The following is a 26,095-nucleotide window of genomic DNA, read 5'->3' as shown; positions in this document are numbered from 1 at the left end:
TGATTAGTGGCAATAGGCAGCTTTCCATTTATTTCCAAGCAGCTGCTAAAGAAGAGCTGCAGTCAGTTGTAATCTGGAGACTGCAGAACTCTGATCGTTGCCAATTTCACACCAGCTTTTTGCTTTCTTCTATCCCCATTTATTATTAATCTGTATTTATATCTAATTCCAGCTCTTAGTTAGCCTTTGCCAGAGGCTAAACCATTAGAGGTAACAATGAGGAAGGAGGGGAAAGAAGAAACTGCCATAAATCAAGCTTTTACTACTCCATATAAATAATGGGAAGGTGAGAAACTGTGTAAAGCTCTGGCTATTTAGGAAGACAACAGCTTGCCCAGTAGATCAGAACAGGTCAAGTCTCCTTTATCCTTAGTACTAAAAATGAAATGGAAACATCCCTATCACATAACTTTCCTGTTAATCATGCTCAGTTCCTACTTTTTACAGGGCTTTATGTCCGTTTTAAATTTCTACACATTCTCATTCAGAGAATGATCTCACATTTCATGTTTTCTGAATCTGCTAAGCTCTTAGGCTCGGTAAGACCATGTCACATTTGTTCCAAATAAGGACTGTATAAAAACATACTTTTTCCATCAGCTTTCAGTGCATTGTCTTTTAATTTAGTATTAAGAACAAGACCACACTCAATTATGAAAAGATAAACAGGAATACCTGATTCACTTTGTCCCCTCCAAAGTAATAAACTTTATTTTAAGCAGCAGAATTAATACCACTTGTTTTCTACTCATGATTTTCTTTTTAAGGCTTCAAATCTTTTTTCATCTCTTGCCTATTTCTTTTATACCTTTTGAGTAGAGCTGAACAGTGTGTTCCAGGCAAGACACCATCATTCATTTAATGAAGGCAATCTGTTATTTTCCAGACCATTCCTTACCCATCGTTACATTTTGCTCACTTGTTTTGTTCGCTTTACTGTAGATGAGAAGCCCACTTAGTGTCATCTTTCCTTTAGAGGTAAGATGAATGTAATTCTTTGCAAAGACTGTCCATAAGTTTTCCAAAATGGAGACAAAGATGTCACATATACGTGCTGTGTATGATAAAGCTTCCCACAGCAGTGTGAGTGGCATTCAATTTATTGCACACTTTCCCGAAGTGTTTCCATGTATCCAGACAGCCTGCAATCCTAAGAAACACTCTAGGCTTCAGATTGGATTTTTGGAAATTCTTCCCCAAGTCTTTTCCAGCAAAAGTTGCTTCAGCAGTCTACCCGGCCAAAGCATAATATCATTTTACTCTGCTTGACATAAGCATTATTGTCTTTAAGCATCCCGTCAGAATGGGAATGTCGTTAGGAACTTCAAGAAGTCATCTTCCACTTCTTCAGTATTCAATCATAATGAAGGCTCTTCAGTGTTCCTCCTCCAAACCTTTTCCTTTCAGAGAAGCCAGGAATCTAAAGACAGGAAAGGTAAGTTGTCATGTCAGAATTAGCATGAGCTCCCTCTAGCCCACATTTGAGTGCCTGTTACCAAGCCAACTACAACAATGCCTTCCTCTTCCACGCCATCTGCAGAATCAGGACTAAAATGCTTCAGCTTACTTCTACAGGAGCATCATCAATTAAACAAGATGCAAAACTTGAGTATGGCTCATTACTTCTATGGAGTTCCTTAAGACTTTTTTGCAAAGGTTACAATGAAAGCCTTAATTTCTTGGGCAAATCCTAAGCAAGTTAATTACAGATTTCAAAGTCCGTATTTTCCCCCAGATTCAAATGCATACAAGAATTTCTCCTCCAGTCATTTTAAAACTATAAAATGGTTTTACCAAGTTCTATTAAACAGCTGTTGAGACTTTATGCCTTCTAACCTGAGACAGCAGCACTTCACTGGTAGTTGAAAGTACACTTTTATCAGTTGCTGAAAGCTTTAAGAAACCTAGCAGAATAGAAATGGCTGCAACAACACAAAGGATTAGCACTCCTGCTTTTGCAGCCAATCTGTAGACACTGCTTACACCGTGACAATGAGTGCTTACAAAGTCAACTTGAAACCATCAGAAGCTTCTCTGGCTTAAAGGTATTTCAAACAGACTTGCAATCCAATGGACCTGTGAATCCCCCAAAAGAAAGAGATGCACTGCTTTCTAATGCTGTATAAGATGTCTGTCCTATTGGTGGCATCAGAAAACTATTTGATTACAGTCCAGGATAACTTTCAGATATCTAAGTACATAGAAGCAGAAACAGTAGGCCCAGTAAACACATCCTCCCAAAGTAATTCCACATTCTCATAGGAAACACAGTGTATTAAAATGGAAGGTGTCAGCCAAGCACTACAAATCACGCCAGGAGAACATGGGCATGTATGAATGGTATGGGATGAAAATGTAATTTACAACACAAAGTAGATTGCTTAGGTTACACACTTCCTTGGTAAACTGAGAGAGGTAAAGAGCTTGCCCAAAATAGGTGTCTACTAAAAAACCACAATTTAAATTTAGTTAGGCTTTTCAGGCCCAAAACTCAAATGGATATTCAAGGTATTCATTCAGGAATTGTTTTTTGTTCATGTCTGAAAAGCAATCACCTCTAAGGAAAGAATCAGGGAGATTGTGCACAAAGGTTTGTCTCATCAAAACTGCTTTGGGAATTCAAAAAGGAAAAATGCAATCATTGTAACTAAAAAGTAGCAGGACACCATAGCTAAAAACTTATCTGCTTTAGCCTTTTTTATATCAAAGTCAGTAATTAAGAGTAACAATTATTTATTATTAGAGGTCTGATCGAAGTCATAGCTACAAACAATTTGAAACTTATCATTCTTTTCATCCTGAAGAAGTCGACAATAGAAATACCTCAAAACACGAGTGATCAAAGAGTCCTATTGCAGAAAACCCACAAACACATTTGTAAGATTTACATTAAGTAGATTATTTCAAATAATAACATTAAGAGGTTATAATGAAATCTCCAGTTCCCATTTGGATTTTGCCTCTTTAAACACAGCTGTCCACTGCTTAAGAATTGTTTTAAGCTTTTGAGCTGTCTTCAGTGAGGCATATGAAAGTAGTCATCAGAAGGCTGTAATCTTTGGCCTGTGGCCATAAGGAATATAAAGTTAATCCCTGGCTAGCCACTAAAAATGATCAAATAAGAAAAATATAAATCTTACATCATGCAAAGACAACCAGCACACAGACAGATTTCTGCATGAAGCTATTATCCCCATGAAAGGGAGACTTCCTTTCACTAGAATGTGGGGAGGAGGGGAGAGGGGAGGAAAAAAGGCATCATGCAGAACTGGAAGAGGAAAAAGCAAATTTATTTTTAAAAGGCATAAAAAACCTCTCAAAGAAAGTAAGCATTTTCTAATCTGTGACTATTTTTTCCCTCATTCTCCCTAAGGGGCTTTCAGCACAGCTACATCTAATGGTACATTTGATTGTATTTCAGTGGTGCTATTCATGGTAATTTGAAAGCACCTCACAGATACGTTAAGTGGAACCTCACTACTCCCCACATAGTAGACTGCAGGATGGGAAGGTGGGGGGCACAAAAAGTTGAAGTGGCCTGCTTCACATGACCAGGAGAGTCATTTTGCTAGTTCTTCACCAACTGTTGTGAAAACAGTTAATTCAGCCATTTAGGAATGAATTACAAGCTGGTATCATACTGCCATTTTCCCTGTGGCTTTACTGGTTCTATGAAAACTACCTGTACAAAACATAAAATGCTAGTCCCACCTGTGCAAAAAAAAACCCAAAAAACTTTTTCATTGACGTTCAGGACAGCATCTCTGGCCTAAATCTGCAACCAAGCAGCCTGAAGCTGACAGATCTGCAACTGATTGTATTTGCCCATTTTACCTCACCCTTGCAACCTCTACTATGTTAGCATACTTATTTCACTGCCAATCACATTGCAGACAAATACTTCAGCTGACAACGGTCAGCCATTTTTCTGTCTACCGAAAAAAGATGTGCTCCCATAGATTTAAAAACTCAAATGATAATCTATGCTGGTAATTAAGTCACATGAAGCCTATGTTTTAAAGAGGACTCTGTCAACAGTTCATATTACACAGGGAGAAACAAAACAATAGAGGACGAAAAATGACAAACCTGACTGCCATCTCTTAAGAAGTATCTCTTCTCTATGACCTGGGAAAAACAGAGAATGATCTTAGCTGGTACAGCATATGCATAACCTCAGATTCCAATCAACACTTCACACGAGAGCACTGAAACGCATGGCTAACTGGGACAAGGTCTGAACCCATGTGCCCTGCTCCAGGCCTACTGCTTTAAGTGCAAAGCTCTATTACACACAGAAGGAGTTGCCACCTCCAGCCATTCTTGGTAAAGCTGTGTTATCATCAACTTCTACACATGTAATTTAGTTAACCCTCTTTAGTAATGAAGGTGACTGTTTGGGTGTCTCCTTATTGCATCAGTTATCCCCATCCCTCTCTGCAGGTGCAGCAGTTCTGAGCACTAGTAAAAGCTCATTCTGCAGGTGCATAACAACTCCTGTGGTTCTGAGTAGCCCCTGGCCACAGGTGATGCCTGAGAAGAGCTTAACTTGCTCTCTGACAATGATGCACAACCTGTCCGTGATGAAGGATACCTATGGAGGCTGTACCGCCAATCCAAGAATCAAAAAGTGATTTGTATCACCCTGTACAATCTACAACCTCCTCCAAAGAAAATTCAGGCCAAATTTGCTCTAAAGCATGACTTGTTACAGGAGGTGATGTGCTCCACTATGACTTCTCTGTCTAGGAGATGCTTAAACCAGAGCATTCCTTCTGTCATTTTCACAGTAGGCCCTGATGCTCTCTTGTGCAGGAAGGGAGAGTAATATGCCAAATTTCTTAACTCCTAAGGCTTGCTTTAACCAAGAGCAACACAGCTAACCATAGTCTTGTAACTCCCCATATTACTGCCTTAGCACACTTGCAAACCCTCTGGCCTGCCAAAGGGCTTTAAAAGCATATGCAGAGTGTCTTTGTACATTTGTGAATTCTTTTTTGTTCCTCTATGCAGACGAAGAATTGAACCTTCAGGCAGATCAGCTATTTTCTGGAGGTTTCCAAAAGCAGACCAATCTTTGGCCTCCCCACACCTGGCTTGAACTGACTCAAAAAATGGAACGCGAAAGGAGCAGCTATCTGTTGTCCCATGTTCGCATCACAGACAGCATTCAATAATAGAACAATAAAACATAATTTAATTAACCTGACTTACCTTATCAAAAAACCTGCTTAGCTTGACAGCATTGGATGAACCTGCAGCCAGGTAACGGGGATTGGTGCAATCCTAGAACACACAAAAGACAACAACAAACCAAGCACAAGGAAATCAATGCAAGGAAGCCATACGCATGGAAATCAACATACCCTTTTCCATTACACATGCATATGCAATCAGCTAGGGAAAACACCGTATTTCTGCTGATTTCTGCTCCACATTCATTTGAGAGAAAAGGCCAGGTTCTGTTCTGTGAATCAACTGGAGAATTCTAAGCGTCTCCCTATGTGCTCCATGTCTTCCTTCTGCCACGAGCTAAACAGTCAGCTTATAACTTGTACAAGCTACACATGAGATTGTGCATGCGTGTGTATGTATGTCTGCGTATATACAAGCATTCACACAGGACATGTACATTTTTATACATATATATAGACGCTATATATAAACTGATCTTGATGGTTCATTCAAGATAGTCTTTGTCAGAACTAAGAACAGGGAAGGGAAAACTTAACTACCAACCACCAATTCTAAGCTTCAGTGATCTTATCTAACACCCTCTATACCTCCCTATAGTCAAACAAAGATGATTGTTTCATCAAGCAAGGGGGACAGCCAATCAAAATGTGCATGACTGCAGCATTACTGAGAAAATATCCAAAAGCCTGATTTTTCTAACAACATCTTCACTCACTAAAAATCAGAATCTCTCCCATATAAAAGAAAAACAACACCGGTGACAAGTATACTAACCAAATTTATCTCTTCAGCATTGAAATCCTCAGCCAAGAAAGCTGTTCTGGTCAAAACTTCATTCCGCTTAGTTTCTGGGATCTGATCCAGCTTAGTTCCTATTACCAGCAGAGGAATCTGGTTATCAGCAAACTGTTCACGGTCATAGTCACTGATGAGGGAAACATATAATTCTGACTGAAGTGATGGTCGTGTAAGCAGGCACAGGAGCACCATCAGTTCCCCTGTCCCTTTCAACTAACGGTCATTTATTTGTTAACGGTCATTATTTATCTAAGAGAGAATGTGCTGTGTCTGTAAATCAAGGAAGGGCTTCTGCATCTAAGGCACTACACAGAGACTGAAAGGAAAAAGAAAAGAAAAGAAACCACATGAGTTTGATTTCTTCTCATCATAGATGAACTGCAGAAGAAATGCTAAAACAAGCAGGAAAGAAACAGGAATTCCAGTATTGTGCCAAGTGTATGCAGCCACCAGAGACAGATCAGGGAGCTGCCATCTCTGAACATCTAAAGTTCCTACATATATACACTTTTTAAGGAGGGACAATGAAATAAATTGCAACTGTGAAACACTATCCCTATCCACCTTAGATCAACGAGGGTTGCAATAACAATTCTGTGGTTGTAAGTTACTACTTCTTCTACGTTCAAGTAAAGGTAGCCACTACAAGCTGAATTCCAACAAGCTTTGATTCAGATATGAATAATAATCAAAGACAGCCTTTATAAAAATAAACAACATTGCAATTAAATGTCATCACAAATCCAAGCTCCAATCATACCTCTCACACTTTGTCTTCCATTTTTACCTGAACCAGGGTTTCTAGAAAGTAATTTTTCAACCAACAGCAACAACTTGACCAGTAATTGCTAGTGGCTGAGCATCTGTCCCTGACAGAAGTTAAGCTTTTGAAAATTTAAAAAATTGTGAAGAACCTGTATGTGGAAAAACTGCAGAAATTTGCCATTTATACAGTGCAAGCCCTCCTTCCCTTCTCCCATGTTTCTACAGAAACACCTGTGTACCAGCACAGGCAGATAAACAATTGATATTCTTCCCACAAAAAGCCACCCCTTTACTATTGCTCCCCTGCTCATGTGTGAGGTTTATCAATGATCTTAAAACCTCTTTGACTACATGTGTAACAGGAGCACGGAGATACAGGAAGAAACACTTGACAAGATGCTGGAAAGCTAATTATGAATATACTGTTTAAGCAGACTTTTATAAGCTCTTTTTTAGCCACATTCCTGAAGTAATTCCCCACTGCCCAAATAAAAAAGTAATTAAGTGAACTTCCTCAGTCTTGGTGCACTGAGGGAAAACCTTTTGGAACAGACACATGCCATCCTGTGGCACTTCCTGTACAAGGGCGTTGCACGTCTCAGTACAGACACACAAGTTTTCAGGTAACAGGGACTGCACCCGCTCTCACAGAGGCCTCAGACAAATGAAGGATGCAGGAAACATCTTTTCCCTTAAAGCAAGGTCTCTGCCATACAGTTTGGGAATCTACTGGCACGATGGTCTGACTGGCAGTGTAAAACAAAAAGAACAGTGATCTTCTTTGATACATCACATTTTTTTCTTTCTTTCTTAGAAGTCTAGCCATATCTAATTTTTAACTAGCCTTAGGGACGAACAAAGCCTTCCCAAGCTGTTAGCTTGGAATTATTGTGCCTTAACCCTGCATGTATGTTTTTCACTCACCCATTTGTCACAAGAACTCCTGTTGGAGCGACGTCTCTGTTGAGTGCTTCCAAAGACCAGCGATACAAATTCTGGGATGATTTCTTGTTGGTTAAGTCATGCACTAAAATTATCCCTAAATAGAAAGAGACAGCAGCAAGATGTTATTTAGTGATATATATTTTTTTCCTTATCTTACCAAAATGACATCTGCAGGTTCCCAGTCATCTGAGAATGAAGAAAGGGAAATATAACTGGTTCAGTTACGGTGAATGAGTAAAGCTGAAAATATTAGGATGCAACAGCTTTTTTAAAGCTGCTTATCAGGAATTGGATAAAAGTGAAGAGAAAAAACCTCACAGAAGGAGGAAACAAACGGCCACTTCAGGGTTTAATCTGCAAGAGGCTTGCAGGCATTCCTTGATTCTGCTCTGTCTAGTCCTGTATTACTGCAGCAGGGAATTTACCCTTTCTCTGTTTTACCTAATTGGTAAACATAACTATCTTTTTGTCACACCATCTAAGAAGTCTAAAGGCTGTTTCTTTGTTTCAAAGAGTTTAGAGAGCACTATTGCTTTCCTGCATTTTCAAGAATTAATGCTACATACCTGGGGAGGGGAAACACACTCTGATAAACTTTTAGAGTCCACCAAATGGCTGGTAGAAACATGAATTAATAAGATTCCACGTATTTAAGATTAAGCTTCTAGTATTTTTCATTACCATGATCCTTCAAAATGCAATTTCAAAGATAGAAAAACAGCCAGCCAAACTTCCTAGCTGTGGTATTAACAGACACCCACTTCTGATAACCACAGTTCCTACCTCAATTACCAACTCCTGATAGCAAATTTCTTCTATTTATTCATACCTTCTGCAACCTGTGGAATGGAACTTCCTCCAGATTTCAAACCATCATTAATTCAAGGACAAAACAGAGTTATATCCCTTATCTTCATCAGGATTCGTTCTCAACACACTTCACAGCCCACAGGTGGACAAAACTCATTAAATTAATCTTTCACCTTACCTCCCACTGTGCCACCCACTGTACACACTATGACAAGCCACATTTCCACAAACATTCTCCACTAGCCCATATTACTGTGTGCAGACTCATCTATGAGAGTTCGCAGCATATCACAACCATAGCCCTATTTCAAAGCATTTAGCTCAGTGACAGCATAAAAAGGCAACTCAACTGTATGTCCACCCCCAGCACAGGGAGAAAAAGCCTGATACAACATAACTTGGCCTACGGCAACAGACTCAGAGGTGCTACTGCATAATCTGCGGGAAACATTCTCCACCTCCAGACACTCTTCCTCAGTTATGTTTTTGATTGGTCAGTTCCCTTATCTGCTTCATTGCAAACCTACACAGTTAGTTGCACCAGCAGAAAAAGACTATGTCAACATCAAAAAAGGGCAGGCAGGACCAATGACTACTCAAGGAAACGTTCCTCCCCCATTAAGGTTTGCAAGCCACAGCTTTACTGCCTAGTCACTGTCCTGGACTTTCACAGTCCACACACCAGATGCAGGAACACCAAAGCAGAAGATCTGCAGTCAAACCAAAAGCAAACCGCACTTAACCTTGTCAACAACCAGGTCTTGCTGACAGTCTGCACAGATGCTGCCACAACCAAACATTAACTGTCTTTTCATCTCAGGTTTTCAGACCACTGCAAACCCAGAAAACACAAGCAGTCAGGCAGAAGGAATGCATTCATCTTCGCTTCTTACATCAGGCCAAACGGAGGCAATTTGTGAGACAACCTCTAATGAAAGAATTAAGCTAATGAAAGAAACCAGAGCCACGGCTACCTACCTAAGTCAACAGTTTTCATATGCAAGCTGCCTAATAATATCTTTTGGGCAGTGGAGATAAATAACTCTATTTTAATAATGTCATCAATTATAATTCAGACTCAGAAGTTCAAGATTTCATCTCCTAATGGGTTGTTCTAGGATATTTCCAAGTGGCATACTATGGATTTGGTGTCAAAAAGAAATAAATTTTTTTCATATACTGCAGAGGCTTGCTTTGAGGGCACAATTCAACTCAAACCAGAGGTTTGGTTACAGAGGTCTGGTTAACAATATAAGCAAGAGGTACCTACACACAGTTTTCCTCCTGGGAAAGGAGGAAGAAATACCTAGTTAAATAATCACAGAGAAAAAATGTTTATTGTATGGCTAAACACATTATTGAAAGGCCCTAAAATGACTGGGAACAGGAAATGAGAATCAAACAGAACATTTGAGACAGTTTTTCAGAAGCAGTTCTTAATCTGGTACACATCTATTTCTAGCGAAATGTCCTTGGATGCCAAGAAGTAACAACTGAAATACTGCATTATTAAAGTTTATAATCTCTTATTTGCTCTTATTAGTGGTACAGATGAACTACTAGGCCTTTCAGTATCTCAACAGAAGGCATAATATACTACTTTCTATCTACAGCAAGTTACCAGATTCGATTATTAAAAATAATTTGGCAAATTAAATAAGAAGAGGCAAGATGGTTATCAGCATATTGCAATTATATGGGAGACCAGTTCATATTTACCATGGTAGGATGTAACTAGGAAAGTTCATATAAATTCAAATAATTAGTTCCCAGCTGTAGCTTTTGGAACCAAACAGACAAGAAAATATACATGCAGAAATATTATTTATATCAGGCCTGGAAAAGTGAAGGCAACTTTTATGTCTGCAAGTGTAGCTGGAAGGGCCCCCACTGCAACTTCAAAGACTCCCTGCTGCGCCAGCTGCACAAGACTGAAGTGAAAGGCTGAGGAAGCTCATCTGCACAGGTTTGCCTAAAACAGGTTTGCCTAAAATAGTTTTCCAGTTCAAAACTGAATCCATAAAATTCTGCCTACAAATGGTGTAAGTTTTTTTCCTATATAAATGTACTGGAATCAGTAAAAAGAACAAGATAGCCCTCAGCCAGACTTAAAGGAACACTGCCCCAGAACCAAGAGACAGCTCATAACAGAAACAGTGATAAAACCAGACTTACACCAAGCAAACTCACCATTCAGCAAGTTATAAAATACTGCTCGTGTGCTTTTCACACTAGTGGCACTACCCACTGAACCTCCAACATCCCACAGCTCAATGTAGTAGGTCTTCTCTTCTGGAGTGCCTTCTTTGTAGTCATGGATCTGATGAAAAAGTCACATCATACATAACGACAGCACCAGCTCACAGGAGTTAATCCACACAACACTGACGTGTTCAACTGAAAGGATTATTGTACTTGGATAGAAATTTGTAAATTCTTACGTTGACACCATTTCAAATCTCTCAAGTAGAAGGGAGGTGGAATGAGTCAAGCCATAGCCACTGGATACTACAGCTTTTATATGAGATGGAGCTTGGCGAGTCAGCAGGGAGTATCCTTTCCACCTCAATATTAACAAACCTAATGCCTCATGATGTGCTTAGAAACAGCATGTTGCTAAAGCAGATGAAAAACTAGGGTCATGATTTCTTACAGTTGTCAAAACCTACATGGTAGTACTGCAGGAATATTAACACAGGTGTCCACATCAGATTCCAACTGACCACACCTTTTTCCTCTACAAATTCTCACTGACATCTCAACTGAATCAATCCACAATTTTTGCCCCTGGATCTGCTAGGTAGTTTTCCTCTGCAAACAGGGCTGGCATGTTTCTTTCCCCAGATTTTGGAACGATATTCCTAACCTATGGCAATGCATTTCAAGGAGAATGCAGCAGAGAGCGATGAAGGAAGAAAGCATTTATCACTATCACATGAGGATTGTAGGTTGGGCCAAAAAAATGCTAGATGAATATTCTCACTCCTCTGCTAGTCCTGTAATGAGCAGACAGGAAGAGAAGCAACGCTATGGTCAGTACCCTCAAATTAAACAAGCAAATTGTTTCTCCCCAATGTTTGGCTGACAATTTAGCTGTGCATTAACTGTGTTTTAAATTCTGTGCCTTCTGCCTTAAACTGGTGTCCTGGTTTCAGCCAGGACATTAACTCTACCATTAACTCTACCCTGGCTGAAACCAGGACAACTGGCCGCTCTGTAACTTGTGAGACACCAGCAGCCACTGCAGCAAGGAGAGAGGCGCTACGAACGACAAATACCTTGTTTGCTTTCAACAACCTTGTAAGGTCAAAACTTGCTCACACAAGTGCTTGGCTCACATTTAATACCATTTTGCTCCAGAAGAGTGTATGTTCAGCAAAACAAAGCATCGAAACACATCTCCTTCTGGGGCAACAAGTAATGAAAAGAAAAAACAAACAAAACAAAAAACCCGTCAAGGCCCTTCTCCTCCCTTACACTTTAAGCCACCAAGAGGTCGGGCACATCACCTACTCGAACATCCACCGAGCAGCCCACTGTCCAGGACGGGTTTCCCAACACCTGGTTTTGGCATAAGAGGTGAACAAGCGAAGATTTTCCGACACCTGCAAGTGCACACAGAGGACAACCCCTGGGAGATCACACAAGCGCAAGTAAAAAGACCAAGAGCTGACGGGCAGCAGCACTAACTAAACGTGACAGCCCTGCCGCCGCCCTTCTCCCGATGCCAACAGGTAACGGCCACCGGTCAGCGCCCAACGGTCGGGGCAAATAGGGGAGGAAGGGAAGGAAGGAACGAAGCCCCGAGGACCAGGGTGCACGGCCGAAGGCCGGCAGTGTGCCGGCAGCGCAGCTCGGGGACTGGGGGCTCCCGCCAGGCAGTTTCCAGTGAGGTGGAGGGGGCGGACAAGGGAGGGGTGCGCCGCGCATGCGTGTTGGGTGGGAGGGAGGGACACTCACCGGAGTCGCCCAACACCAGCACCTTGACCCTGTCCAAAGCCGCCATCTTACTCAACCTAGCAACAACCCCGGAGACCACCGGCCTCTCGCAGCGCCGCCAATCGCAGCACACGCTACTTCCGCTTCACTCGGCCCATTGGCTGTCTGCTCGACGACCGGCGTCGCTTTCACTCTTGATTGGTTTAACTCGTGTGAGGGCGGGAGCGCTGGGGGGGGGGGGCCCTATGAGGACGCGATTGGCTTGTTTTCCTGTCGCTCACGGACTCGGTCACTGAGCGACGTGAGCGCCGAGTACGGAAGGGGGTGGTACCGCGCACGCGCGGAGCGCTGTTGGGCAAGGCGCCCCACTGACGCCACAGAGGCGCATGGCTCTGACGTACCCTCGTGGAGCCGCCGAAAGCGCCGCCCGGAGCGGGGAGAGCTGGAAGCGGCGGCAGGTCAGTGCCGGCCCCGGGGAGGGGCGGCCGTGCCCACCCTGCGGCGCCAGAGTGGCCCCGCCGGGGTTCCCCCCGCCGAGGTTCCCCCCGCCGGGCTGCGCCGTCCCGGAGCTAGCGGCCGTCCCGGGCGGGGACCCACGCGGTGCCGCAAGGTGAAACGGCTGGGCGCCCCCTCCCCCTGCTCTGCCTCCCGGTGGGCCCCGCTGCCGTGGGCGGCGTGTACCTGAGGCCCCCGGCCCGGCGCTCCGTCCCTCCAGTTGTTTTGGGTGCTGCTGACGGGCCGGGCGCGCCGGCACCGCTGGCGGGGGTCCATGTTCCCCAGTTGTCCGGCTGGGCCGCTGCCCTGCGGCCCGGCTTCGCCTTTGGCTTCAACCACCGTCTGCCTTCCCTCGTGTGCAGTTTGTGGGGGGGTTTCTTGTGTGTTTTTGTATGAGATGCTGCTGAGCCCCTCAAATCTCTTGTCCTACAGGAGCCTACACAGTCAGATGTTTAAAACTCTACACATAAAAGTAGGTAGTGGATGGGAAGCCATGCAGATGGTATAAGGGATTTGCTGCTTTGCTTGGCTTTAGAGCTGAGTCTGCTGCTGTAGTCTTAGGAAGACTGTGCAATTTGTAATTTGAAGATTATGGCAATCTACAAGATTATGTCAGTCTGAGGAGTAATTCACACTGTAAAGATTTAGGATGCAGGGAAATGAGCTGGATGTATCGAGTCAACAGCCTGCTGCTGTCAAAAGGGACATCTTTAAGCTCGTTCCTTTGTGCCGTGGTTAGCCATCAGTTGAGCCCATACAGTGAAACCATTCAGTTCTCCGGGTCAGCAAGATACTTTCTTTTTCTGCATTAGTTTTCTTCTGGCTTCAGGAGCTTGCTGGTTCCTTGAGAAGCGGATGAGTGTTAAATCTCGTAATGGCACTAAGCTGTTAAACAGGTCCAGCTGTCAAACTTGCATCATTACAAGTGGCTCAGAATGAATAAGGAGGATCGGCATTCTGAAAAGGGTGTTCAGCAGTGCACAGTTAAGGTACACTTTCATGAAATATAGGTGGTTTAATATTTTTCGGCCATGGAAGGTGGTGTTTCTTCTTTCATCTCTTCACCTGCACTGGCATCCTTTCACATCTGCTGGTTATGTTGCTCATCAGACTTTTCCACTAGCTAATTAATCTGTCAAAAAACCTAATAAAATAATAATAATAAAAAAAAGAACAAAAAGTATTTTTCTGCCTTTTAGTGATGCAAATTGGTGCACAGGAAGGTCTTATGAGTGCCGGAGCTGGCATGGGAGAAGGCAGACCCATGTGCTTGGGAAAGGAGCAAATACCCTTCTGGCAGCAATAAGGGATGATGAGAGTTTCATTCCTACCTTCCACTTCCTTTAAGATACTATTTGCAGCTTGCTTTCACATAGGATGCTTTAGGGAATTCTAACCAAGAAACTACATGAATTAAAGCTAACCTGGTATCGTGTTATTTAGTTTCTCTGTTTCTTTATTGCTTACATCCACAGTTTATACACTTGCTTGCTACACCCTGATGCACTGAAACTCTTCTGAACCAAATACTTTCATAAATCTTTGTCTTACTTCTTTCTGGAGTTCCTGAAGGTCAGACAATACCACTCACATCATCTGTCATGATGAGAAGTGTGGTCTCATTTAATTCAGGATATGAAAAACAATTACTGCTTTCCTCCTGTCAGAAATTTAACAAGGAATGCTGGGATTAAGCCCACTGTACTTCAGTGCCATCGTGACTTCTTAGGCTTTATATTTGTGAGAAATGCTCGTACGTTTTTTCTTTTAAAAAAAGCCCCAAGCCCTATTACTTCATTATAGGAGGACCAGTGCTGAGATATCTCCAAAATAGCAGGTATCCTTCTGCTGGTGTACGTTCAAATCAGAGTGTAAATTGTAAGAGTTTCTGATGCGCGTGGTTAAAATGTTCTAGTGACTTAACATTACAATTGAGACAATTTAACAACTTTGCCACCATGTGTGGTAAGCTTACTCTTCTCTATCCCTAGCTTTCTTCTCTTTGCTTTGCATAGGCTTTAGTCTGGTAACATACATGATTCAATTCTTGAACTTTTCCCCATTGCCTTCCCTCTAAGATACCCTACTGTTTTTTGGCATGTTAGTTTTTTACTTTTTATCAACTTGATTCACCTTGCCACATGAATAGGCAACTGTCAAAATTAGCACAGAATGGTGGGGTTTGTGGCTGAGGGCTAGGAAGGAAGAGAAAGACTTCTTTATGGGAGGGAGGGTATAATGTGACTTAAGCTGTAATAGGAAACTGTACCTTCACTATTCTAGCCACTGTTTGGCCTTTTTTCTACAGCTGAAACTGTAAATAGTTTGTTAATGCTAATGTGCATTTGAAATACTTCTGAATATTGCATCTGAATATACATTGCACATAGGTAGTCCTTCAATTTACTGACATCTTGCTATTCTTTATGTCAGGTTTAGATTATGAATGTGATTGAGAATTACATTCTGAGCCTGCATTGTTTGATTTCTGCCTTGCATGGTCAGATCTTGTGGCCTTAACATACATGGTTCCATATATTTTTACTTGTGAAATTGGCTGAAAATGTCCTAATTTCGACAGACCCTTCAACCTTTCTGTATGCAGCTGCAGCACAACTTACAATCTTTAGTGAAGAAAACCCTTTGATACCTGTGGCCTCTTGGTTTCAGTTACAGATTGCCACCAAGAAAGCAGGTCTTGCAATGAAAATACATGATTTCTCATCAGCATGTAGTGCAGGAGGAAGGCTGAGCAGCAGTGTTCCTGAAGTCTCCAGGGAATGGAATTCGGTAAGCTTTTGATAAAAAGCCAGAAGACTGTGGGTTTGCAACTGATGTGGGATAAAGACAGTTCTGGATAATAGGGACTTGTTGCACAAGTCATACGCTCACTACAGAGAAAGGTGAAAAAAGAGCAGACTTGAAAATGGAAGATTCTGTGCCATTTTCTGGCAAGGACAAGTAGGGTCTGAGATTACATTGTACAGCCATTTACAATCTTGATGGCATGTTTTTCCTACTGTAGTTATGAAATTTGTACCTTCCCTCCCTATACTTGTGAAGATTCAGAATTGTTCCTCTCAGCTTAACCTCATTGTCTTCTGGAAGACAGAATTTTAAATTTTATTGGAGCGAGAGACCACAAAACTAGGATCTCATGTTTGCAAGTGACTGCTGGAGCAGGGATATGGTACACGCTGGCTCCCAGAAGCCTGTCGTACTTGCCACGTGTACTTGTCCACATGAGGGACTCTTTTCTTATAATCTGATTTTGATTTTTTTCTGAAGAAACTGTCAGTGGTGTAAGCAAGTAATTTTTTTTTTCTTTTTTAAAAATCTTATGGCAGAAGCCTGCAGAAATGTTTTCCAAACAAATCAACAAAACCTATTCTCAAATATTTAGTGAAAAAGAGCACTAACAATTTAAATAAGATGTGGGGGGAAAGTAGGCAGCACCTTACCAAGTGTTAACAGTATGTCCGATAGACCTAGGTTCCCAGTCAACCCTGCAACTCCCAAGTTTTCCTCCATAAGAGATCTGAAGAGCAGTCTGCTTCCTTTTTCAAGATCCTGCTTTTAAAAGGTTTACCTTGTCAAATATATGAACAGTGAGACTTGATTAATTTGGGGGGGGGTAAAATTACTAGAGGAATTAATATAAGCCTCAAAGTTTTATGTTAAAACAAGGTGATGTTCATTTGCAGTATTGGATAAAAATTTATGTTAGTTCATTGGCTGACTTATGTTTTCCTAACTTGTAGTTCAAGTTTCATCTACATTGTGGCTTCTAGGTATCACCTTTTTAGCACTTTTCGTCTTTTGTCTCAGCTTTAGTCAGGAAAAGCAGGAAGAAAAAGAGATCCAACATCCTTAGCACAATTCCTGTTCGAGTTCACGAAAGAATTCTTGAAATCTTTGTACATAGAGAAGAGTTCAGTTGCTTTGACGTTGCATGAGGAAAGTCTTGACCAGTGGAGATGTTTGCTCTTTTGAATTTCTGGCTTCTATACGGTCTTTCGTTCCATCATACTGAATGTTTTTTTGCAGGCATTTGCTCTCCTTACTGTTTTCTTTCTGACATCTCTAGTTATGCTCAAAACCTATGCCTCATGCACTTTACTCAACCTGAGGTATGATCTCCATTTTGCAGACTGTATCCCGAGTTTCTTCACCCAGCAGATCTGATTGTATTGTGTAACTGTAGGTCTTTCTTCCCAGTGTTGTCTTTTATAGCCACGTCAATATTTATTTGTAAATTTAGAGCAATTTGAAAAAAAAAGAACAGATGTGAATTTAGGGTTGCTGTACTACTGTGATAACATAGACAGATCTACGTTTTTCCTATACCCATAGTACTGAATTGTATTCACATCATTACCCAGAACAATTCCCCAACAGCTGTCTCATTTAATATAGCCCATGTTTAAATTTAAAAATTTTTCTTTCGAGTGTTTCTGAATATCTTCCTGTCCAGTGTGCTTTATTATTGGTGCTGTAGGTACTTACTGCATAGTGTTGTATCTTGGCCATTTTTTTTTGTTTGTTTGTTTTGTTTTTTTCCTGACAAGGTCTCTTGATGTTCATACATTATTACGGTCGGTACAGACTTCACTATGAAACAGATGCATGTCCTTTAAAACCTTGTTAGGAAATGTTATCATATTTCTTTGCACACGTAATTAATTCAGGCTTGACTTACTGCTTTGGTGGAGGTGAAATCACTGCTCAAGGATGCCACGGTAAAGTCCCCTGCTTTTGAATTTTAAACTGATATTCTTGTGGCACTGGATTACAATTTGTGAGCTGGATCACTGTCTGTCTTGCCTGGTGAAAGGTAGTAAGGATTTGCAGCTCGTATGCTGTAGCCTGTGATTCTTTGTGGGCCAGCTGTCAGCTTCTCTTAGAGAAACAATGTGTTAGACCCTGGCCTGGTGAATTCTGGCAGTGGTATATGCTCGTTCTTGTGCCATCGTTCTGTATCGTGTAGCTTATATGAGAACATGATTATCAAGAACGATGTTGTAAAATATGTCCTTCAGCCAGCCATACAGATCTTGTTCGAGCCCTTGCTTTCAATCAGTTTGGTGCTAGGCCTCAATGTAATGTAAAAACTGGTGTTTGCTGAACATGTGTCCTTGCACATTTTTAGACCTAAGTTAGTTGTGTCAGCATTGTTGATTTTCATGTAGCAAAGCTTGACAAGGGTGCTCTTTGGTGGCTTTATTTCTTCTTTTTTTTTTTTCTTTTCTTTCTTAAAGCTGACACTAGTCAGTTGGTTGTCTTGCCCAAATGCTGTCTTCTGCAGGATTTAGAATTAACACTGATTAAATTAGTGTTAATCAACTTCTTGCAGTGGAGATTAATGGGAAAGAATGGTTTGTGGTGTTTTCAGAATGCTTGAATTTCCATATATCCATGCGTGGAAGAAAACCAGTGTTACACTCAAGATGCCCACTATTACCTGCAGACATCAAAGATTTGTATATCACTAAAAATCTCCAGTAGAGGAGAAGAAAAAATTGTGTAAAAAATCCTAGTCCCACTAGATGAAAAACAAATCTTTTCTAGTGATTGACACTAAGAAATATTATTAAATCTCTAACTATTGCTGAAAACAAACCTCTTAGAGGTTGTTTTATTTATTGGTCCCTTGTAGGTCTCAGTTTAGGTTGTTTGAGTGCGTTATTCAGGGAAATGTACCTTTAGCCTCTTTTGAAAGCAGCTGTGGAAATCTGCAGCTGTCCTATCAATGAGATTCTTGCAGAGAAAACACATATCATCATCTCTCATCTGAGGTACCTAGAGTGAGATAGGCTTATTTAAAAACACTTTGCTCCTTTTTTTGTTACAACTGATGTTCTGAATGTCACTGTGCCCACTGCAAGTTACATCACCAAGTTTTCCTGCAAGGAATTTTTAGGGGACTCTGAATTGGTGAGGAGAGATTTGTTTGTTTGTTTGTTTTTGAGATCAGCACCTAAAAACCTTTTGACTTGAAAATTTTGACTTTTTAAATCTCTTCTGGGATGCCAGGTTTTATTTAAAATTGATCTTTATATTAATGTTATATTGTGCTTAAATTCTGAGTAAGATTTAATCAATTTGACTAAAAGGCTTCTGGCCAGCTTCTGCATTGACATTGTTTTATGGTATCAGTATGTTGCTGGCAGATTAAGTCAAAAGCAAGATTTACCTTTAAGTGACTGAAAGACTGTAAAAATACCAACAGAATGAATTGATTTTCAAGGACAATGTCCTGTGATGGTATTTGGATTGGGCCTGATTTAGAGATTCAAAAATACTGTATGGTTAACTGACCATGGATTAACTCGTGAGTAAACTCATCCTTTACTGCTAATGCTTTTACCTTTAACACAAAGTTCTGTAAAACTGTCCTTTGTGTGAGATAAATCATTATGTATCTGGCATGCAAAAGAAAGCTAACTGACTCTGAAAGTACTTGTTTCACAGCTAATTCATGCCATTATAAAAAAATTTTAATTTAATTTCCTTGAAGGGAAGCTGGATCTGGACATCCAAGCATTGTTTTCTGTAAGCTGTTCTCAGCCTGCACACTGGCAGTCAACAAATGTTGTTCAGGTCATTTCAGTTTGAGCACTGTGAATACCGTTTGGCCCTAAGTTAGAGAAAAAGAAAAGCTCAAGCAGGGAAGCATTTAAAAATAAAAAAATGAAGGTGTTTTTTTCCTTACCCAAAAGGCAGAAAACACAACACAGTCTTAATTTAGTTACTGTTATCCACAATCCACAGCCCAATTGCTTTGCAGTTGCACTGGCTGTAACCCTTGAGAGGAACATACCTCCTCAGTTGCAGAAGGGAGGGGTTGGAGACAAGTAAAGCTTCAATGGGTAATGTTGCTGAAGTTTTCTGAGAGGGCAGTGTTTCTCATACTAAAAAAAAATAAAAAATTCAAGCATGCTACTGTGATAAATGATCACAGATTTTTGAGTAGTCTTAGCTGATGGAAGTGAATCATCAGCTGCTTGGTTACATGTGGAGCTTGGTGATTTCAGGGGGATGTCTTAGTGTGGGGAGTATAGAAAAGTTCTGTGATGGTGTTTGTCAGAATGGATATTACAGGTTTTATTACAGCAATGAAGAAAATAGGCTACCCATCCAGATTCTTCTGCTGTCACTCTCCTCTTTCCTTTATTTGAGACTTGAATGCTGGGGAGGTACATATACAGTGTGTGAAACATCTAATGGAGGTGAAAATTGGAATTGGCAGAGTTTACTATTTATGCTATTAGTCCACAGATAAAAACTCCTTAGCAATGACGAAGAAGCAGAAATTAAGGTGTGGGGTTTTTCTTCAGTTAAAGGAACCTTTTGCTTAAGAAATGGTTATTCATATCCTAAACTAGCGTAGAAGTCTCATATTGAAAAAGGCTATTCAAAGTCTTATTTGAAGTTAACTGGAAGTACAGCCCCCTGAATGGGTATTTCAAAAGCACCTATAATACTTCATGCTTATCTTGAACCTTTCATACACGGAAATCCAAGTGCATTACAAATGGAAAGGAATTTTGTTATTGCCTACAGATGTATAGGCTTGAAAGAGTGGAGGAAAAATGCACAAAACTACCCTGTGAAATGAAAATAAGCCTTTGCTCTGTGCCTTATGGAGTTGCTTCCTTTTTTCTCTCCACTGGAGAAAACTGGCTGCTTCAGAAGAGTCACTGCTGTCTGTTACCTGCTGGGGTTTGATTTTTGGCTATGTCTGTGGCAGGGGTGACAGTATGAGGAATTCCTTGCATGATATGAACCCATATATGTCACAGAAGCATGTAGTTGTCATGACCATTTGTGCCATTTGATGTTAAGGTGAAAAGAAATGAAGCGCAAATACAGTATTTCTTTAGAAACTATTGTCACAGCATGGTAAGTCATGGTAAGTAACTCAAGGGATACGTCATGGAATACTTTTTTCTTCTTAGACACATTGTCTCTTCATGTTCACTAAGTCTTGTTTTTTACTTAATTTATTGTGCTATATTATCCAGGGACTTCTAAGGCCTGAATGTGAGACACTTTACATGAAGGATCAGTTGTTTGGAAGGACCTATTTCCTCATCTAAGATCAGGGCTGAAGCAGTCGGTGATGTAGGAATTGGTAGTGCTAACAGTTTTCATGCTGCAGACCATTGACTAAGGTCCATTTATCAGAAAGTAAGGAAAAAGTCTATGTTCTCATTGTGTAGCCTGGAGCTTTTGCTTGAATGCATACCAGTCTGTACTAGCAATCTGTTCTTGTATAATATCTCTGCCCAGTGATGTCTGAGGGGCAGGCAGGGCTACTTGCAGTGTGATCAAGTGACATCAACTGGGGCTGTAAGACTACTTCACTCTTGGGCTGTCTTAGGACCTTTCTTGCTGTAGCCTTTTTCTGCTTCTCCCAAGCTACAAGTCTCAGCTGATCATGAAGTTGTCTACTGGAGCTCAGCTTCAAGGCAGCTTTCTTATTCCAGCACTGTTGGCCGTGACTGAGTAGAAATGAAATTTGCCGTTATGTTATGGTACCAATTTCTTGTGTGCTTTTCAAGTTTTCCATCATTTTGTTTTGAATGAAAGGTACCATTTCCTAATTCTGCTTCTGTAGCATTGGAAATTTTAATGCCTAAGGAGACAGTACAAGGCTTGGGAAAGAGAAATGGAAAACACCCTATCCTTTTCTTAGCCCTAAGTGAGATAAAACAAAACTTCTGAAGTCAGAAGACTAGCTAAGAATCCATCTGCCTTTTTTCATTGCAGTATACATGAAGCTTGAGATCTGAACCTGCTATGACTGATCCAGACGTCCTCACTGAGGTCCCAGCAGCTCTCAAACGCCTTGCCAAATATGTGGTGCGTGGCTTTTATGGCATTGAACATGCTTTGGCTCTGGACATTCTCATCAGGAACCCCTGTGTGAAGGAAGAGGACATGTTAGAGCTCCTTAAGTTTGATAGGAAGCAGTTGCGGGCTGTCCTCAATACCCTCAAGGGTGACAAGTTCATCAAATGCAGGATGAGGGTAGAGACAGCTCCAGATGGCAAAACCACCCGTCATAACTACTACTTCATCAACTACCGCCTTCTGGTTAATGTGGTAAAGTACAAACTGGACCACATGAGGAGGAGGATTGAGACGGATGAAAGAGACTCCACTAATCGCGCCTCTTTTAAATGCCCCATTTGCTTCAGCACTTTCACAGACTTGGAGGCCAACCAGCTGTTTGACCCCAGGACAGGTAAGAGTACCCGTAACAGAATGCTCTTGCTCTCTCCTTTGTCTGCAGCTGCTGGACTTTAAGGAAACAGAGTCTTCGGAAAATTCTCTTGAGTTTGGCCAGAGCTAGAGGGCACTCTGTTTCTGCAGGTGGTAAAGGTTTGAGCAAACAAAATACAAAAGTAATGTGTACAGTCTTACACAGTCTGCACAGGCAAATAGCAATGTTGGTAAAATGCTTGAGTAACAAGCAGTAGAGAAATGGAGGGCTTATTGCAATCAAATCAAGGGTGAATAAGGCAGTTTGTCCTTGTCGGAAGCTGACTTTTTTTCAGTATAACCTGGTCTTGCCTGTAAACTGTATCACTTACTGGTAGTTTGCAGAGAGGGAATATGTATAATTGACTTTGGTACGAAAAATATTTTTAATTTAGAGATGGACATGTAAGGAGTGAGTTGTTACTGTTTAATTCTCTTCTAGCCACTTCCTTATACTGCACAACATTGTTTCCCCAGTGCAAAGCAGTCTCACAAAAGTTAAAAGAAATTAATTACAGACTTGTCTGTGGTTGGGAATAAACAGGATTCTTTTTCAAGTATGTGTCTTGGTCTCAGTGGAGGTGCATATCTGTCTCATGCATATGAAATAAGAATCTTTTCTGGGTGTCATTGTCTACAGGGGCAGACCAAATACTTTGTCCTTCTGTACCAGGGAAGAAAAGGAAAAACACCTGCACCTGATGAGATCCTATTTTGCTAGTCTAATCTGGGATTATTTGTGGGGGAAGGCAGGGAGCAGGGCTGGCAGGTTAGGCTTCCACCTTCTGAATTAGTTTCTTTACTTTTTAATTCTTCCTTTTGAATTCTTTGTCCTGAACTTTTCTGCAAAAATACAAGATCAAAAGTCAGGAGACCTCTCAGAAACATTGGAGTGTGGTGCTTTCTGTCAGTTATCATCATGAGAAACTGTAAAAATTCACTGTGTAGTGGTATTGAAGCTTTTAATATAGCGTTACTGATGTCTAATCTGCTTTGGAGAAGGGCAGACACCCAACAGATGTTCAGCCCATCACTTTCCTTCTTTCCTCCAAAGATCAAGAGCTGTGAAACTCCTTTTACCTGAACAATCCTGAAAAAGATATTTAGTACTAGAGAAGCAGAATCCACTAAGTAACAGTCATTGCTGTAATTCAGGGCAGCTCCCCGAGTAGAAGTGTCTCCTTCATGAAGCACCAAAACCATCAGTGCCAGCACAGATTTTTCTATACTCACCACTGAGTATAGTGGTGAGTATGCTCTCTACAGTAATGATCATCTGTGACAGCTACAGTCGTAGGTGTCGGGCTGAAAGGGAATAGTGCTTTTTTAGTTTGCTTCAGTAAGGAGAGAGTAGAGAACCTGTGCAGAAAACAAACATCATGGGGAATGTGAGACACTCATCAGAAGGCAACCTGTAACACTTTGCAGGTGAATCCTCCCAGCCTGTGTGGGCAGTGAGTTCTAAGAGCAAAGAGCTGGCTATGGAGGGGATGTGGAAGACGATAATGCTGGGATTCAGTTTTGACAGCAGGGTCTGTGCTCCAGGAGCTGATGAGGTCAGCCAGGGGTTTGTCTGCAGTACAGCACTCGCTGTCTCCACAACGCAAAATCATTCACTGGCACACGGAGTGTTTTACTGATGGAAGGAAAGTTTGAGTGCTGTTTTCCCAGCAATTCCCAGCAGTTGGTTTCTGTCAGTATTAGTGGAAATAACAAGATAGCCAGTTTACCGTCACTTACTTTCAATAAGAACATACCTCTGTAGAATTTATGTGTTCTCCTTATATAACTTTTAAGTCAATGATAGCTTCATCTAGGTAGTGCATGATGATACTGTTGTTTCTCAAGAGCTTTTACATGGAATACCAGTTTGGATAGGTCTCTCCAGTTACTGATCCAGAAGGTCTTATACTGTCTCCAAACAATGAGATAGCTGCTTGTTTCCATTCTGAGTAAATAAGTGGGAAATTTTGTTTGTGTTTTTTTTTAGTGAGAATGGATGCTTTATATTGGAGAGTGGATTGTGTTGTCTGCATATGTTTCCTGCTCCTCTGGAATTCCGTATTAGAAAAGAACTAAGACACCTTTGGGTCTCAGAGGGAGCTCTTGAGGACAAGGCATGTAGAGGAACAAGGTTTATTAGACAGTGAATAGCCATCCTTTTCCAAGGATTTCTTTAGCCCTTATCAGTGCTATACATAAACCTCTCCCACTCATTGAAACTCATGGCAGTATAACTGCTGAAGGGTAGCTAAAAGCCACATGAATTTCAGTCACAGTTGATCTGAGCTGCTCCTGGTCTGCAGCCATGTTGATAAAATTTTGTGAATTAAAAGGCTTGCAGGGCCAAAGTCTGTTAGTCCATGGAGCAGGTAGAGCATGGAAGGCATCCTCTGCACAAGTCTAGACCAAGCTGCACTTAAACTGGCGATCTGTTGTTAAAAGACGTCCTATTTCCCTGTCTGTTTTTTGTCCTTGTCACTTGGGGATGGTTTAGATGTCTTGTGTTTCTTCTGCTTCGCCTTCCTCTTTGTAGTTACAATTCAAATGCAAACTCAGCAATTGTTGTAGAATGAAAGGGTTAGAAGAGGAGGTTATTGCTCTTGCCCTTTCTTATCAGTGATGGTGGGGAGGTTTCCAGAATCTCTCCATGACTAGTCATTCTAGTGCAATTTGTGAATTAAGAGTGCTTGTGAAGAGCCTGTTCATAAGTTGGATTTGTAGTGCTCTTTAATTTTTACCAGTGTCTGTGTCTGGGCTTTAGTAGAAGTCTGTTTCTTATAGGTTACCAGCTGTCAAATGGAGGCTTTTTTAGCTCTGTGCTTTACTCCATTTGTGACTAATTTTGAAATAAACGGAGGTGTTTATTTTTTTCATTAGAAGACATGATTATTGATAGTTTTGGAAGGTGGAAAGGTGTCTGCTGAGAGAAAATAAATGATAGTAAGGAGGGTATGTTTTCAGGGCACATACAGTATAGGTGTGCTTTGTTTGCTGTTCTTCCAGTCATTTTGGAAAAATGTTCTTGAACAGAATAGCAAGTTTGCCACTAAGGTATTATTAAATGTACATTTTAATATGTACATTTATTAATTTGAGTTATTTACAAAGTTGCTTTGAGAATGTGTTCTCTGTTTTTAAAAGTATCATATGATTTTTCTCCATCCCTTTTTCTGTCATTAAACATCTCAACCCCAAAAAACTCCAAAAACTTACTATGCTGTCATAGGCTGGGCAGGTATTGTCAGGTACTTGTAGGAAGTTCGAGGACAGGAACCCTGTAATGCTAAAGAAACTGTCAGATGGTGAAAGTCAAGGTGACAAAAACCCTAGAATTTTGCTGCTGCTTCAATTCAGAAAGGGATCTTTTGAAAAGTGAAAAGAAAAGAAACAGGTGTTGGAGGAGTTACTTGGTTGTATGACCAGTGAGTGCTTGCTAGCTCTAACCATGGTGTGCCCAGGTCATGAGTTTTAGCCCCATCTATTCGAAATGAAGAGCTTGAACAGATCTCCAGATACCACACTTTCTCCTCAGTGGCGGTTTTTACTGTTGCCTCCTAGCAGTATCAGTAACTTTTGCTTTTAGAGGCAAACAGCTTGGACACAGCATGCTTTTATCTTTACAAAAGCTCACTGTGGAAACTTGTAGCAAAGCTATGAAGAGGTTTCTGATTCAAGAGGTCGCAGATGTGTGGTTTGCCTGTTGACCTAGCAGTGCCTTTGACAGGAATTGATGCAGGCTGGGTTGTTACAGGCTGAGTAGACAGTTCTTACCTACTTCTGTGAATGTTTTGAGATCTACAGAAAGAAAAATGCTAGTGCTGTATGAATGAAAAGTGTTTCTTCTAGCCATGTGTTTCAGATGGGATGACTGAGAAAG

General features: G+C 41.1%; 2 protein-coding genes across 4 annotated transcripts in view; one reads left to right on the top strand and one right to left on the bottom strand.

Moving 5' to 3' along the window:
• Nucleotides 1–1,354: 1,354 nt before the first annotated feature.
• Nucleotides 1,355–12,520, bottom strand: RABL3 (RAB, member of RAS oncogene family like 3; the record flags this gene model as incomplete). 3 transcript variants are annotated; one of them, XM_082014461.1, is made up of 8 exons in its annotated part: nt 1,355–1,420; nt 4,084–4,128; nt 5,215–5,286; nt 5,971–6,121; nt 7,684–7,798; nt 10,705–10,834; nt 12,028–12,119; nt 12,475–12,520. In XM_082014461.1, the coding sequence occupies 8 exons, from the start codon at nt 12,518–12,520 to the stop codon at nt 1,355–1,357; spliced, it is 717 nt and encodes a 238-aa protein (XP_081870587.1). The 3 variants fall into 3 exon arrangements, with proteins under 3 accessions (XP_081870587.1, XP_081870588.1, XP_081870589.1); XM_082014462.1 differs by having other exon boundaries at nt 4,090–4,128; XM_082014463.1 differs by lacking the exon at nt 5,215–5,286 and having other exon boundaries at nt 4,090–4,128.
• A 9,230-nt stretch (nt 12,521–21,750) lies between these two features.
• Nucleotides 21,751–26,095, top strand: part of GTF2E1 (general transcription factor IIE subunit 1) — a gene marked incomplete at both ends in the record, with an annotated part of 50,286 nt that continues 45,941 nt past the window's right edge. Inside the window, one exon of the mRNA XM_082013946.1 lies at nt 21,751–22,198. Coding sequence (XP_081870072.1) covers nt 21,751–22,198 — 448 coding nt within the window. The remainder of the gene's footprint in view (nt 22,199–26,095) is intronic.

Source organism: Phaethon aethereus (assembly GCF_964289735.1).
Source record: "Phaethon aethereus genome assembly, chromosome: 1".
Taxonomy (NCBI): domain Eukaryota; kingdom Metazoa; phylum Chordata; class Aves; order Phaethontiformes; family Phaethontidae; genus Phaethon; species Phaethon aethereus.
Note: the sequence above shows the minus strand (reverse complement) of the source record. Positions and strands in the feature narration are given on the sequence as shown.